The sequence below is a fragment of the Larus michahellis genome, chromosome 17 (assembly GCF_964199755.1).
Source record: "Larus michahellis chromosome 17, bLarMic1.1, whole genome shotgun sequence".
NCBI lineage: Eukaryota > Metazoa > Chordata > Aves > Charadriiformes > Laridae > Larus > Larus michahellis.
This window is the reverse complement of record NC_133912.1, coordinates 4,146,183-4,161,304: the sequence shown is the minus strand read 5'-3', so window position 1 is coordinate 4,161,304 and position 15,122 is coordinate 4,146,183. Positions and strand designations below refer to the sequence as shown.

Here is a 15,122-nt window from a genome sequence, read left to right as displayed (position 1 = left end):
TTCCCCAGCTGTCCATGTGGGGGACTGATGCCCCACAATTCCAAAGACCTTTGGACAAAAAAGCAGCCTTAAATCTCAGTGATGTTTGTTATTGGCAGCTTTGCTGTCAATACTGAACTGATGCTTGGTTCCGCGGCTATCTGTTACTATTGCTATTGTTAGTTGCCACTTTCCAAACCAATTTGCTCATCCAGCTCCAGGATGTGCATCCTTGTACAGGTGAGTAATGAACTCTGTGGCTTGGTCCAAGCCACAGAGGGTGCCTGGGAATGTAACCAGGGCTCTTAGCTCTAGGGTTTGTCCTGAAGCTCGGGGACATTCGTTTCTTGCAGGACACTGAATAAAGGGAAATTGTTCTGCTGGGTTTGTGTGTTGCAAGTCACATGCAGCCGATCCTTCTCTGCACACCCACTGTACCCTTTTCTTTCCTTGCCTCCAGATGCGCAGCACCAGGAAGGTGTCGGTGTGGCCAGTAGCCTTCGTCGGTGGCTTGCGTTACGAGTCACCCAAAGTGAACGCTGCAGGGAAGGTCTATGGCTGGAAAACTGTGTTTGACCCCCATCGCCCCTTTGCTATAGACATGGCGGGGTTCGCCGTGAACCTCAGACTGATTCTCCAGCGATCTCAGGCTTACTTCAAACTGCGAGGAGTGAAGGGAGGCTACCAGGAGAGCAGCCTACTCCGGGAACTAGTGACCTTGAATGACCTTGAGCCGAAAGCCGCCAATTGCACTAAGGTATGGTCTCTTCCTCAGACATGGGATGTAAGGATCCAGAGGTAGGAGAAAGACCATTCAACCCCATCATTCAGTCACTCTGCATTTGAAGAGAGCACACCCCCATATCAAGGGGCTGGAAATGGGCGATTATGTGTTAAAATACGTGGAGGGCAGTTACCTTTTTTGGTTGCAGGCTGCTAACGGTTGCCATAGGCTTTGAAATGTGGAGTCTTCTCTCCCCTGTAACTGTACCTCTTTTTTATATTACCTCTAGAAAATATCATTATTTTGAGGATGGGTTTATCTGTGGCCTTGCTAATCCCCTGGAGCAGGGAATCCCATAGGTGAAATGTATGTTGGTTGCTTTATGTGAACTCCTGAGCGGGACTTTTCAGTACTGGTAGTGCTGTGATAAGGTAGTATCCCATGAGATTTGGCCCTCTGGAACACATTTGAACTGTAACCCAGGGAGGGGTACCAACCACGGTGTTTTCCGGCTGCCGAGGAAGACTGTTCACACAAATGCTGCCTCGTTGCGAAGTTGCCTCCACCTCCCTCTTGACATCTCTGCAATATCACTGTAGTTGTCCACAATAACCTGGATCTTTCTGTGTCAGAGATAACGTAGCAATGTTTTAATGCCTGGTATATTGCTCTGAGCTCTAGGAGCCTTCCAGGAAGCTTCATTTTGGAGGGATTTTAGTGCTGTCAGATGACTGCTAATTATTTGACATTGCCTAGGAGCCACCAGGTCATGGAGCAGGACCCCTGTGTGCTAACTAACGTAGAAACTCAGAACACAATGATGGTTCTTGCCCTAAAGACTTCCCAGTCTAGGATGAGAGACAACAGATGGACATCCATCTGGAATGACAGGGGAGCATGTGAGACACAATGAGACAATGCTGGTTGGTGTGACAGGCATCAGTCACAGCACATCAGCAGTGGAGGTGCTGTCAAGGGCTTCGAAAGCTTTGTGAGTGGGTGCACTGAGCACTGCAGGTGTGGGGGGGATCCCTCTGAGATCACAGACCACTGCGTAGCACTCACGTGCCTTTGTCTGTAAAAGGGAGTCTGATTTAGGGAGTCTTTATTGCTTAATTATCCCAGGAGGATTATTCTCTTTTTTTGCAAATAAGCTGTTGCTGCCAACAGACCCAGTGTTGGATCCAGGTCTCCATCCCTTTTTGGGACAGGCAAACATTTTGAATAATAGCCTTTGTCTCTGTTTTCCATCTTCACTGCTCCACAGCTCCCAGCTGCGGAAAAAACAAGGATCTCAATGTTCAGCAGTGTTCAGGCAAGGAATCCTGGAATAAGGACAAGGAGCTGAGGAGGAGCAACTTTGTTTATTATCTGATACCTGCTGTGCCTCATTTTTTAAATCTACATGTCTGTGCTTATGGCTGTCCAGCACTGGGATAAATAACACAGATGGTCTCCCAAGGGTGGGAAAAGAGATTGGATTAAAATTAGATCTCTGTTCTTGGGCGCTGTGTGCCCTGCTAGCTAGCAAGAAAGTACTGACTGGAAATAAATGTGTTTCCAACAGGCCAGGGGAGATGCACAGGTTGCTTTTAGTCTGATGAGGGGTGTTTACTCCATGGCCAGTTCTGCAGTCTTTGGTACATTGTCCCTGCTGTAAATAACTATTGGAAAGAAGCTGTGTTAAAAGGCTGGGGATAGGAAATGACGGTTGCGGAGGAACGCATGGAGGAAGGAGAGGAAGGAAAAGATTGTTTCCAGGCAGGAGGAGAAAAATGATGCTGTCAGACAGGCTGCCGTGTCAGTGCTGTCACACAAGCGCTGCAGGTCAGAGATGGAGAGGAAGCAGGAATTGCTGGCCGGGATTTGAAGCAGACTGCATTTCTTTTTTTGGCTAGGCTGTGGGGATCTTACAAGGGTCCTTGTTGTGAACTGAACGCTGTCTGCTCCCGGCAAACTCTGAGCGCAGCTTTGCAGGTTGAGCTTTGCCTTTCTGTTTTCAGCTGATGCCAGCAGCCTCCATTTCCCAGTTGCTGTTTTGCTCACACGTTTGACGAGGAGGAGAGTCCGGACAAGCAGCAGAGAAGGACAAAAGTAGGCTTCGATCTGAGGTCCTCTTGCCCCGCAATCAAAGCACAGAGTTCTTTCTCATTGTGGTAGTGTGCTCCCAGCAGTTGTCATGGTTTGCTTCTGTTAAGCATAACCATACTCCTGCTTTGCAGTGAGATTTACATTAAAAATTATGATGTGCTCAGATACAGTCGTTAAGGAGGGATCAGAGAAGTATGTAAGATAAGCACAGACATCTCTTCTCCAAAAATCCTGCCCTCTTTGCGTGCAGTGCTGGTATTTGTAATATTTATCAGAATTCAGCCCACAAATGCACACTCCCCAAAAAAACTTAAGCCTTGGCCAAAGACATATATCCTGCTTATTGTCTTTGATTTGGGAACTGCCCAAAATGAAGGAGAAAATTAACGAATTCAGTATTAATTGCTGAGGAGAAAGGAGAGAGTTATCCCTCCTTATCAGGAGGGAAGGGTTGGTTTATACTGGAGTTGTAAGGAAGCAAGGCTTTGCAAGCATGCTGTGATTTCTGTGTTCTGCTGCTTCTGCATTTCCCCCCTCCCCAACTTCAAAGCAAACTATACTCTCTTCAATCCGTCGACACAGGATAGAGGTCTGAGATTCTCTATTCCCATAAGGTTGATGTAACTGGGACGTATTCTGCTCCCCATTTTCTACTAACACCTGAGGAAACAAGCTGCAGTGTGCTCAACCAGGGAGCCCTTAAAGGAGAAGGCCTTCGAGTGGCCCCAGCTATTGAAAAAGCCTCAGCGTGGGCCGGCACAAGAGGACAGTCCACAAAATACAAGGTCATTGGAAATGAGGCATCTCTTGTTCCAGCTGCTCCTGGAGCCGCTTGTTTCTCCAGGGAGATAGGCGTAGGTACGTTTCTTCGGGTGAGGCAGGCTTTTGTGCACTCGGGTGGTCTCGGTAGCAATTCAGAGGGATTGAAGCGGTGCCTGAAAGTAGTCATTCCTTCTTTCTCCTTATCTCTGGGCTGAGTCAGATCTGAGATTAAATCTGCGGGTTGGCAGCTCGGTGTTTAGGTGGATTTTGTGAAAGGGAATTGGCTGGCAGCTTTGTGCTGGACGGGGAAGGGCTGTCTCTGAGGCTTAGATGGGGGGTGTGTGGGCACTGGGAAACGCCACAGTCACTGTAACTGGTTGCTGTCAGACACAGGCTAGAGAACAGGGAGCAAAGAGGCCTCTCCCAGCAGCACCTGAACCACACACCAACACTGTGGTTACTGTGAGCCTTGGGACCGGCTCTGGGAGGGGAATAACTCCTTGTGCATGTGGAGGAGACCAAGCCTTTGGGCCCAGCAGCAGCAAGGAAATTACACAGCAAAAGGAGACCAGAACTGGCTGCTTCGTGATGTCACAGATCTAAAACAGCTAAAACTGGCACAGAATGGGCAGGAGAGAGGAAGAACATCAGCCTAAGGCAAGAGGCTTGAAAAGGAGCACTTCTCTTCCTCCGGATTTTATCCTGTGGTGCTACGTACAGCAGGCAGGGGAATCAGCTTCATGAGCTCTTTGTTTTGCCTTTCAGGGGCCGAGCAGCAGGGTACAGATGGAGCAGGTCTGTCCTCTTTTGGGTTAGATTGTTCCTGAGCCTGCGCTCCTCTTTTCGTGTGGGTTTGTGACCAGTTGTTTGCGGTGGGCGTTCAGTGTCCTGGCTGCTGTGTGACAGCACTTGGTAAAGCTTCACACGCGCACCAGTGAAGACACCAGTGCTTGAGCTGTTGATTTTTACGACAGACGTATACCACATATAATACCCATCACAAAGCACAAATCTTCAAGTTGGTGTAATTGCACAGTTAAAGATTACTGTTTGAGCTCTGGCTCATTTAATAGCAGTGGCGACGATTCTCCTGACGTATGGGAAAAGCAGGAGTTATAGGGAGAAGCAATCTTTATTTGTTATACCAATGGGTGTTCTTTTGGGAGAAAAGGGCCTCCACAATGCCTAAGAGGGCCTGCAGAAATTTGGTTTAGCACAAGCAGGAAGAAAATCCGTCATTTCGGCTTAGTGTCTCTTTTTGTTCACATTGTGTGGTCTCCATTTCAAATAACCCTTCCACGGAGGGTCTGTGAGCTTGAAATCCTGTGACCCCCCCTCCAACTGTAAGTCGACTTGCCTCTTTGCTTTTTAATTTCCTGTTAGAAGACAATGAAGATGTCTACTATGGAGATGAATGAATCTTTGTAATCTCTTAGATCTGTTTTGAGTCCTGTGATTCTGAATGGCAAGGCTGTGAACGACTGGAAGTGTTTTGCAGTAGTAGAGATTTTTAAAGGGGACTCCCTCAGGTGACCTAGATGAAAGCACCATTCAGGGGAACTCAGATTCTTGGTTCCCCTCACTCTTCACTCCCTTGCAAGCTGGACTTTTTGCACAAGCCGAAGCTTCCCTGGGGCACAAACCAAACCCACTGCTTGTGGAAAAAATCAAGTGATTGGCTGAGAGGAAAAGCAGGTGTTTGTGTACTAAGTGGTGACCTCCCTCCCACATTAAAGAACACAGCCTGAAAAATGGTAGAGGCTGCTGCATCAAGTTGCAAACTCTGAAAATTCATCCATTTTAGTTAATTTAATATAAATGTCTACTTTGGCAATTGGGTTTAACAATGCAAAAGTGGAATCCAGTTTAAAGAAAAGCTACTAATGTGTAGTCGTCGTCTGTTTATGGAGTATGTGGCTGGAGTTGTTTAAGTGTGAGTCCCGTTCCTGGCAGCGTGCAGCCCTCGGCCATCAGCAGGGTTGAGCGTTTGCGTGTCAGAAGTGGAAAGAGCTCTCACCTGCTCCCGCTGGGAAGGAGAATTGGCTACCAGATTTTTCTAGCACCTGGACTGCATTAAGGTTTATACATTCTGTTTGTTGGATGAGGAGCCCATAACCGCTGCGTGCATAGCACTGAGAGCCACTTGTACAGACCTGTTTGGTTTTGCCTTTCCATAGGAAAGTAACGCAGTAATTGCATCAGCGTTGCTGCAGCAGGTGAGCAGGACTATAATACAGGCTAACTTTGATAAGCGGGCTCTGAAGTGGTTGTGGGGGAGCAGTGAAATGGTTTTTTGGACCCGCTCCAGACAGCAGTTGGTCTCCACTGCCTTAGTATTAGCAGGCGAGATTTAAGCCCCGCACAGGAGGTGACTGCTCACATCAGAGACAAATTTGGTCAAACAGCTTCCTGGGAAGATGAGGGTGCTCCTGTTCAACCCAAAGGGTTTGAAAAATGCTTTGTTCGTCCTTTAGAAACAGAACGTGCCCTCATTTTTCAGAAAAGCAGGGACTGGGTATGAAATGGTTTGCAGATACTTGGATTCAATGTGCAGAGTATTGTCATAGCAACGAGAGGGAAACCCCCGCAAGGTAGGAAATATGAATGCGAACAGGTGAAGGGAAGCAGGAGACTGTAGCTCTGAAGGGATAAAGCTGCTGCCAGCAACCCAGGTTCTAGGAGCAAAGCTATGAGTATAATTGAGTCTAGTGAGGGGAGAGTATTTAAACAGCTTCTAGAACTGTCTGCGCCAGCGGTATAGCACAGCTAGTAGAAATTATTTACCTGTAACATTCCCCCCACCTCTAAAAATGTTAGACCACCTCTTCAATTTATTTTTTTCCAGTTCTCCTCTAAAAATGTCGATCTGTATTAAACTTTGCTGCTAAGACTTGAGGGAAGCTTTTAGCAGAAGCTTCAACTCTGTTTTAAGCAAACTGGGGAGGGGCTTTAAACTGATGCAACGTATTGTACCTGGTACAGAATAGAGGATGGCAGCACGGGGCCAGCATTTCAAAGGAAATGTGTATGGGGGTTTTTTGAGGCGATGTGGTAGAGTAATGCTTCCTGGGTTATGAAAGGGCTGTGAACGTGGGAGGAAGGGAGTGTTCCGTAACTAACTCCTGCATCTCGCAGCTCTGACACAGCACAGGTTGCAACAGAGAACTGGAGCAGATCGCACATCACTCTCCTATCTTTTTAGGGTCTTGAAAGAATTTAAAAGTGAAAAAGAAGTGGTAGTGAGGTTAGGGAGCAGACTGATGTCTTCCCTCCAATAATGGATTTTCAGAGATGCACTGAAAAATTCATTTTAATATTTCACACGTCCAAAGGCAATGGTGATGACTGGAGCCACTGTGGTACTCAGTATTACTGCTTCTTCCCTCTGTGCACGCGTCACGATGTGACCTGAAGTGGCAAGAAATTGCATTTTCACTCTGAGCCTAGCAAGTAACTCCACGCTGGCCAAGGATGTAGTAACACGATAACCAAGACCCAGAATAAGGAATTTGGGGGAAACATGCATGTGATTCTCCGGTTATGAAGGAACTGCCTTACATCATTGAAAAGGTTGATGAGCCTTTCAAGGAAGATGGTTGATAACTACATGGAAGGAGCAGGTTAATGTCCCAAGACAGTACACTGTAAAATGGGTAATTTGCGTGCACTGTGCATTTTGGATAGCAGTAGGCCTGCCTAAATGAAGTTTTATGCAAACCTCCTTTCAGCTCTGAATGCGCCATTAGGCTCCAGGGTAGATGGTTAAATTGCACTATTGATTTAATGTGCAAGAATATTTGTTAGTGCAGTGAAGAGATGCAGCTAATGACTTCTGTTGGCTTCTTCAGATTTTAGTCTGGCATACGAGGACAGAAAAGCCTGTGCTGGTGAACGAGGGGAAGAAAGGATTCACAGATCCCAACGTGGAAATCTGACTGTGCATGGGTGAACAGAGACCAGGTAAGAGCTCACATTTTTTGAACAGTAATGAGAAGCAACAGTAAAAAAAGGAAAATACTAGACAACGACAGGAAAAAGACAAGAGTTCTTTTAAATGTGCTTTTTAATTTCCATTTTTCGCATCTCCGACCTTCCCTTACTGCAAAATTTCTGGAGACCATTAGTTAATCTCTCTTTTTTATCTGCTGAAGGGGAAATACCTCCTGAGAAGTTGGGGGGAAGAAGAGAAATCCAGGGAGTGAGAATTTAGGCAGAAGTTACACTGTTAAAAAACCTAAACCCTTGTCTAAACAAGTAGGTTGGCTTATTAATGGTACTAATAATATAGCTAAAGCACAAGGGTGAAGGATGTGGATTCATCCACCTGCAAACACCTAAGGAAAGCTAAGGCCATATCAGTGAAAGCATTTTTAAGTCAGGCAGAAGCTTTCACTGAGGGAAGAGTTTAATTTATATCCACACCGAAGCCACGCAAAGTCAGTGACAAGTAAGGGAGGGTGTGGACTAAACCCCAGATGAGGTATTTGTTTACCTAAAGTGAGCATGAAGTGTCTTCTTCCCTGGAAAGAAGGAAAGAGCACGTACGTTGATGGCTGACTTTCTGCTCATTTGTTCGTGCCCTGGCTTCTCACCTTTAATTACCGGAGCATCCCGGTGCATTTAGTCTTCTGTATCCCCGGAGTGCACTCTGCAGTTGGTTTGCTGGAATGAAGGATGGGCTATTTGCTTGTTTCTGCATCCAGACTATGTTGCCAGTCGTCATTATTATGGGGGAAAAAAACAACCCTCCCTTTAACTGGAGTGTAGAACCAGGCCTGTAAGGGAGAGAAGGCTGCCGCTTGTTCTCTTTTGCTCTTGAATACAGAGAAGTAAAAGCAGGAAAGGAAAGGGATAGATTTGCTCAGCAGCAGTATTTTTTTAACAGTAATGAGCTCTCTTATAACACGTTCCCTTGGGCGAAGTGGCTGGAGCCCTGCCTGCTGCAGTGGCCCGCCTTTGCCGCCCGTTGGCAGGACAGCAGAGGAAAGCCTGCACTGCATATTATCCATGCTATATATAGCGGCTTTGCAGAGAGGCCATAGCTCTTCCGCGCTGTCACAACTGCTTTTCACCAACACCCAGTTGCCTAGCAGCAGTACTCACAGATCTGCAATCTGAGATGGGTTTTGGGATAGTTCCAAGGGGTGGCAGCTAACTGCAGCGAGGCAGAAGGGTAATATACATGCCGGTTGTGTCTCTGTTGCAGAAGATTTCTTCATGCACAGCCTGCAAGGTTCCTCTCCACAGCATACAACCAGCCAGACATGCAGTAGCCAGGACCTCTGCTGACTTCCAAGAGTTTTAGCGTACTGAAAACAAGCAACACTGCATACATAAACTACCCGGATTCCCCTACCCTTCCTCCTGGACTCTGAGCAGAACCAGACGCTCTGGAGGTGGAGAAAAAGCACAGAAAATACAGGACTGACATCGACTTCAGTGCAAGGCCAGCTGTCTCACCAGATGCTTGGGTTGGGAGAAGTGCATGCAGGGCACGCTGCACTGAAGACACGGCCCAGCTGGAATGGTAGTCTGGACTGAGGGGGCCGTTTTACAGGACCTGAAAGCAAGGGTGAGAATGCCCACAGGAGAGTGTTGGCCCCTGATGACTTGTTTTTCCTGAGACACACGTACCTTGTGGCTATGTGTGCAACAGCCTAAGCAGCTCTCTGTTCACGGAGGGGACAGCTGCCTTCTGAGATGGCACCTTAGCCCTTAATTTTAAACCTACTTTAATCAGTGTTTATTACGCTGCACAAGACAGGAAGGTTTTGGGGGAGGGTGAAAAGCAAGGCAGGTTAGAACAAAACCATTAAGTATCTCTGTTCTCTTTGTATTCCCTCCCCTTTCCCTTCATTAGTTTCATGGTTTGGAGGACAACTCTGACATACCTCTGTGTTCCTGGATGGAGTTATGTTTACAGCATGTGGTTCTCTATTCATCCATGCTAAAATAACTGGAAGTGGGTTTTAATGAGATTGTTGTGGCCGTACACCGTAATACTTCATCCAGGCTCAGACCTCGGTTCTGTTTAGCTCTAATTTGGTTCACATGAGCATTAGGTGTGGGATTCTCTGAAGGGTGCTCCTACGTAAAGCCAAATTTCCACTACTGAAAAATAAAGCCAACGGCTTAAAACTAGAGATTGAATGATACAAGCTGAATTTAGTGCATTTACCATTCTACTGGAATGTCTCCTTCAGCCCTAGCCCCTTTTTCAGGGCCATGCCATACTTCTGCAGAGCTACTGGCGTTAAAACCACGCTGGAGCAGTTGGAGAGTTAACTTCTGACGGACAGAGCAGCACCCTTGTAAAGGGGATCCTGTGCTTAGTGTTCTGTTTCTTCAGCACCTGGCTTGAGGTAGGTTGAAAAACTATCTATGTAGAGCATTAGTCGCCTCTTCCCTGTTCTGTGACATCAAAGGACCTGAGATAGCACTGATGAAAGCGTGTTCTCTGATGAAACTGTATTTTGCTTCTCAGTGAGAGACACGGGACTGAGCAGTGCAGAAGAGGAACCTGGGTGCTACTGCCTTGGTTGACTCTGTAGTTGAGATTGACAAACTTGCTGAGGAAGAAACTGAGGTACAACATACCCCTTCTCCTCATTTCCAGCCCCTTTAAAAATCCCCAAACTTACCTCCCCCTTCACAGTTGTTGTCAAACCTTTGATCAACCCCCACAGTCCCAATTCTTTCAAAAAGGTCTGAAGCACAATTTTACCTTTGAATTGAGGGAAGATGTAATCCTGGAAATAGACTTGGTTATTTTTAGCCCTAACACATAGAACTATTAAAATGCTATAGATTTGATTGTTAGCTTCACAGTGCAAAAGTCTCCCCTTGGACTAATGACACTGTGTATTTCCTAATATTTAAAAAAAAATATTTTTTGTAAGTTATTTTCTCCCACAGTATATCAAAACCATTGGGGAAAAGCTGCATTCTTTAGTTCCCAGTCACAGAAGCCTTGCTACGTAGCCTTTACAAAAATGTTCCTTTAGATGCATTGGCTGAAGCGCTACTTGGATAGAAAGCATTTGATGCTACCGGCCACTGGCTGCTCTATGGGAACGGGCATTGTTAACTTCTATTAAAACAGCAGCTCTCTGCACTCAGGCAGATTCATTCTGTTATCGTACTAGCCTTCCAAGTTCACTTCAGTCTGCAAACCCTAGAGTGGGAAGAGACATTTTTAAAGGACTACAAAATTTTCATACCATTTAAATAGTTTCCAACCGACGTCCTCTCCTAGCTGCGTGTTTTGTTTCACTAATCTTAATTCCAGTCCCCGCTGGGTTGCAACCTTCCCTCCTTGGAAGGAAATAACTTCCAGAAAAATGCAAAGGATCGAGTCCTGAACACAACCCTACACATACGCTCCACTCTCCTCAAAGATGGTCACACGAACCTGGGCCCTTCCAACTCGCACAGAGGCTACCGTGGTCCTCAGGAGCAGAGATACGCATGTTCAGTAAGACCAGCTCTGGCCAGGATGGAGTGTATTACAGCTGCACTGTCTGTTCTCAGTTTTAAACAAACTGTATTTAAATTTGTTAAATAAAATTATGGTTTCTAAGAGCCAGAATACCCTGCAACTCCATTATCAGAGACAGTACACATGTTTGGTGTTTCATAGCGCGAATCCTCTGGTTACTGGAGCAGGGGCTAAGCGACTTCTTGGAGATTCTGAACAGATTCGCAGCTTGAGTTTGATCTCTTCCTCTGCCTAAAAAGATGGCAGCTCCTCAGTGACTGCGGAGCTGGTGAGTTAAAAAATGTCATGTTTTCCTAAGTTACGTGTTTCTGTTTTGAGGGACAAAAAGAAAAAAGGAAATAGGACTCGAGATCCCAGAATTTCACAGCAGGTTGAACAAGAAAGTACAGATTTGCTCTCCCATTTGCAACTGCGTGTGCAAGCCCTTTACTTCTTCCCTGACCCAAATCTGATCCCTGCTCATTTTACAAGGGAGAGTTTCATCTTTAGGTGCTTCACAGTGAGAGCAGGGGTGGAGGCATGACCGAAAGGCTAACTTGTCCTTTTTTCCTCCTTGCACCTTCTCTTGGGAAGTTCTCATTCCTGCCTGGCCTGAAACAGAAAGATCTATTTGATAGAGGACAAAACACATTTCACTTTTTAAAACTTCTTTTTTTCCTTTTTAAGAGAGAGACAACCTCCATAGGAAAACGTCGTGGAAAAAACCCTCGAATTAAAGTCATTTGACAACCAACTTGGCTTCGAACAAGTGAACAAGTAATGGCCTCTTTGCAGAGTGAGTTGCTAAATTCTGCCCGGAGGCACAACAAAATGGTTTTCCGCACCTGGTTACTCACATGTTCACCAGCTATTTTCTCCCTATCTAATTATAAAAACGAGGAGGCCAGTAATAACACATTTTTAAAGTTACTGGAGAGCTGAGCTCAGCTTCCAGTTCAGATGGCTTCAGTTCCTTCTCTCTCTGTCTCTCTCTCTCTCTCCTGCCTCCAGCAACTTTTTACTCCCCCACATTCACCAGACGATCCATAACATCATACGCAGCCATCCAAGCTGTGCGTCCTCAGTAGTGCAGGGAGATGAGCTTCCGCATCCATCTATGACACAATGGACTCTGGTTCCTTCGGGGCGCGTTCTCTCTTCTGAACTTACTGCCAAAGAGCAAATCCTTTACCTGGGTCTAGTGGAAATTAACATGCCCAAGTGCCTGGGCCATCGTGTCCCCAGACATGCAACCAGGAATAGTCAAGATGAACCAAACATGGGAAAGAAGCTCTCATCAGTCCACGTACTGGGTCCTTCCTAAATAAGGTATGTCGACAGATTGTATTATGCGTCCTGCAGTGCGTTCTTCAAAAATGACAATCTGCAGAAGAGAGGGATATATAAAGTTCCTTCATACAAAGGCTGAGTTACTTTAAATATTTTTAGGAGGAAAAGGCATACGATCACGGCAGGGGAAGGAAGCATCATTTAAAGAGATCAATCAATATGAGTCTGAACAGTAACTGTGATTCTTCTTCAGCACCACATGATGCAGAAAATGAACCAGCATCAAATCAGGTTTGCCTTGATTTTCAACTTGATGCTGTGCTTTGAAGTTTAGCTGCCATCCTCATCACGTCTTAATGGTTGCCAGAGCCATAGTCAGCTTTAGGGCAGCTAAATTTTCACAGATCTTAGGAGGTAACAGTCTCCTTCCTCTCTATTGCGCTGGTTTTCAGCTAGAGAAAGGGAATTAATATACTGTGTATATCTAGCTCTTTGAGACATGACTCACAGCGGGATCTTTAATAATACAAACAAGCAAAGAGAAATCCCACCAAAGCCTCTTACCTCATTGCTCCCTTTCCATAACCAGGGGCCAGGAAGGTAGAGTGTTTCCTGAGGTCCAATCTTCCAGTAGCGGCCCAGGTTCTGACCATTGACAAACACAACTCCTTTTTCCCAGCCCTAGAATCAGGACAGTACACAGAATTACGGATGCGGCTGTATTGCCTAGTTAGCATCCCCACAGGAAACGACGTCTACTTTCACACTTGCGTTCTTTCAGGCCCCTTTCTGCAGGTTTTCTGCTTGCTTGCCCTGTGCAACTCCCTGAAGCCATGTGCATTTAAGTAAGCTCTGTTGAGCAGGAATTATCCTTAATTTACTAATTAAAAGGATAAAGCTTTCAAAAATGTGCAGTTCATGATTCATGCTTGTATAGGGAACTTCATCCTTTTGAACAGACATATCTTTATTTCTTCCCAAGCTTAGAATATCTCCCCTCACCTATTTCCCAGATGACAGAAATCCTGTATTGCAACTGACTAGCGTAATTTACGACAAAGCATAAATGGAAAAGTGAGCAGTACAATCAGGACTGGCATGAACCTTGGCTCTAAGGGACTCAAATAGAAGGAAGAAGTTTAATAATAATTAATATCTCATCTTAAGTTCTATGCAAGAGCAGCAGTCTTCCACAGAAGGAAGATGTGAACTCTAATTCTCATGCCATGTCTACAAAGAAGTGACTCTTTCCATATCACATTGAGGAGGCAGGGATAAAACTAGTGCCTCCTGTCTTTTTTGTGCCCTTCCTCCTCTGCAACTAGAAAAGAAATAGCATTTGTATGTCAATAAAAAAGACTAACTGTTCATTAGCGGCTCTGCAGGGTCAGTATTGCACTTGTTTTCTCATCAGGACCACGACAGACTGAACAGAATTAACTGCCAGCTTGAGAAGACTTCTACACCCTCGAAATAATTCTCCAAGATCAGAGGAAGAATACAAAACTACAGACGACAAGGCAGAGCTCAATCAGAGCTATTACACGAGTGCCTCTCTAACCAACTGTTTAAAAATCTTGATCAAGAAAAAATAGGAGGGAAAGAAAAAAAGGACTCGCCTGTAGCTTCAAGAAAGTGTCCTGTGGCTGATGCTCTATCCACAGCCTTCCGCGAAAAAAAGCCGGACCGACAAAGTAATCTGGAACTGCACTCCAGCCAGCAACATGTCTCAAGCTGTAAGAGAATGACCCAACACAGTAACAGCAGGGAAGCACCAGGCAGCACTGAGAGGCACGATACTGGTTGGTCTCAAGATCATTTCAAAACACTGCTTCTGGTACAAGAAATTTCTGGTACAAGAAAAGGATATATGGGGCTATCACCATCTCTGATACTTTACAGCAACTTAAAAATCTCTGCTTCGTGTTGGCTGCTGAAGTGCCCGTCCTCCTTCAGTTACGACAGTGCCATGGTGCAAGCTTTAAATGGATGTGGCTTGCACAGGCTAAAGGAAAACCTGCAGAATTAATAGGATTCAAAATAGATATTCCTGCCCGTGTTCCTGTGGAGGAACATGAACACATCCCTGCAAGTTTGCAGTATTAGGGGCAATCTGGCATTATTTCTTACCTGTGGCAACAATTTGGGAGCAAGGGACAAACAGAAGAGAAAATAAGGAGTGTAGAAGTCCCACAGAAGCCTTGAGCTTCTGTCAGAACATGTTCCTTCCGACCCTTACTCACTGCGTCTCTTGGATGCAGGGAAGTTATTGATCCAGTGCAGCTTGACTGCTACTAAATTATTCAACTAAAAGCCTATGACAATTCCTTTCACAATACCATGCGCTCCGTCCTCCTACGCAGCCACTGTAAGCTGATTGTGTTTCATTGCTGCTGGTCAATTGCCAGTAACGGACTGTAGTGTTGACTAATCTTGCTTTTGTTTGGGCACGGCAGTTCACTTGCTTTAATGTTCCTCACTGGAAATATTCTTCTAAAACCCTGCAGTCAAAGGTTATGCAAGTTACCCCATCAATAATAATCCTTCAAGCCCCACAGCACCTGTTAAGATTGTCCTTAGAAATTTCAAAATATAGACCTTTTTTCTTTTAAAAGCCATTTCAGTTTAACATGGCCTCTCTCTCTCCTTCCTACATAAAATGTGGGAGCTGTGATGTCTTGGGGGATGCACATGTGTTACTTGCTGGTATTAACAACATAACTGAAAACAGTCTCTCTGGATCGTGGCCAGAGTCCGTAGGGCGTCCGTTGCCTTAAACGTTTGCTAAGGTTTTCTGTA

At 45.6% G+C, this 15,122-nt stretch overlaps 2 protein-coding genes across 10 annotated transcripts in view; one reads left to right on the top strand and one right to left on the bottom strand.

The window, feature by feature from the left end:
* B3GAT1 (beta-1,3-glucuronyltransferase 1) overlaps positions 1 to 11,158 on the top strand; it is a 58,807-nt gene extending 47,649 nt beyond the window's left edge. For all 7 annotated transcript variants that reach the window (XM_074561025.1, XM_074561027.1, XM_074561023.1 and 4 more), the window contains 3 exons: positions 440 to 736; positions 7,405 to 7,516; positions 8,763 to 11,158. In XM_074561025.1, the coding sequence (XP_074417126.1) occupies positions 440 to 736; positions 7,405 to 7,491 (384 nt within the window). In that variant the 3' untranslated portion in view covers positions 7,492 to 7,516; positions 8,763 to 11,158. The remainder of the gene's footprint in view (positions 1 to 439; positions 737 to 7,404; positions 7,517 to 8,762) is intronic.
* LOC141732281 (beta-galactosidase-1-like protein 2) overlaps positions 11,043 to 15,122 on the bottom strand; it is a 26,631-nt gene continuing 22,551 nt past the window's right edge. For all 3 annotated transcript variants that reach the window (XM_074561022.1, XM_074561021.1, XM_074561020.1), the window contains 3 exons: positions 13,943 to 14,057; positions 12,888 to 13,004; positions 11,043 to 12,417 (listed from right to left, as the gene is read on the bottom strand). In XM_074561022.1, the coding sequence (XP_074417123.1) occupies positions 12,331 to 12,417; positions 12,888 to 13,004; positions 13,943 to 14,057 (319 nt within the window). In that variant the 3' untranslated portion in view covers positions 11,043 to 12,330. The remainder of the gene's footprint in view (positions 12,418 to 12,887; positions 13,005 to 13,942; positions 14,058 to 15,122) is intronic.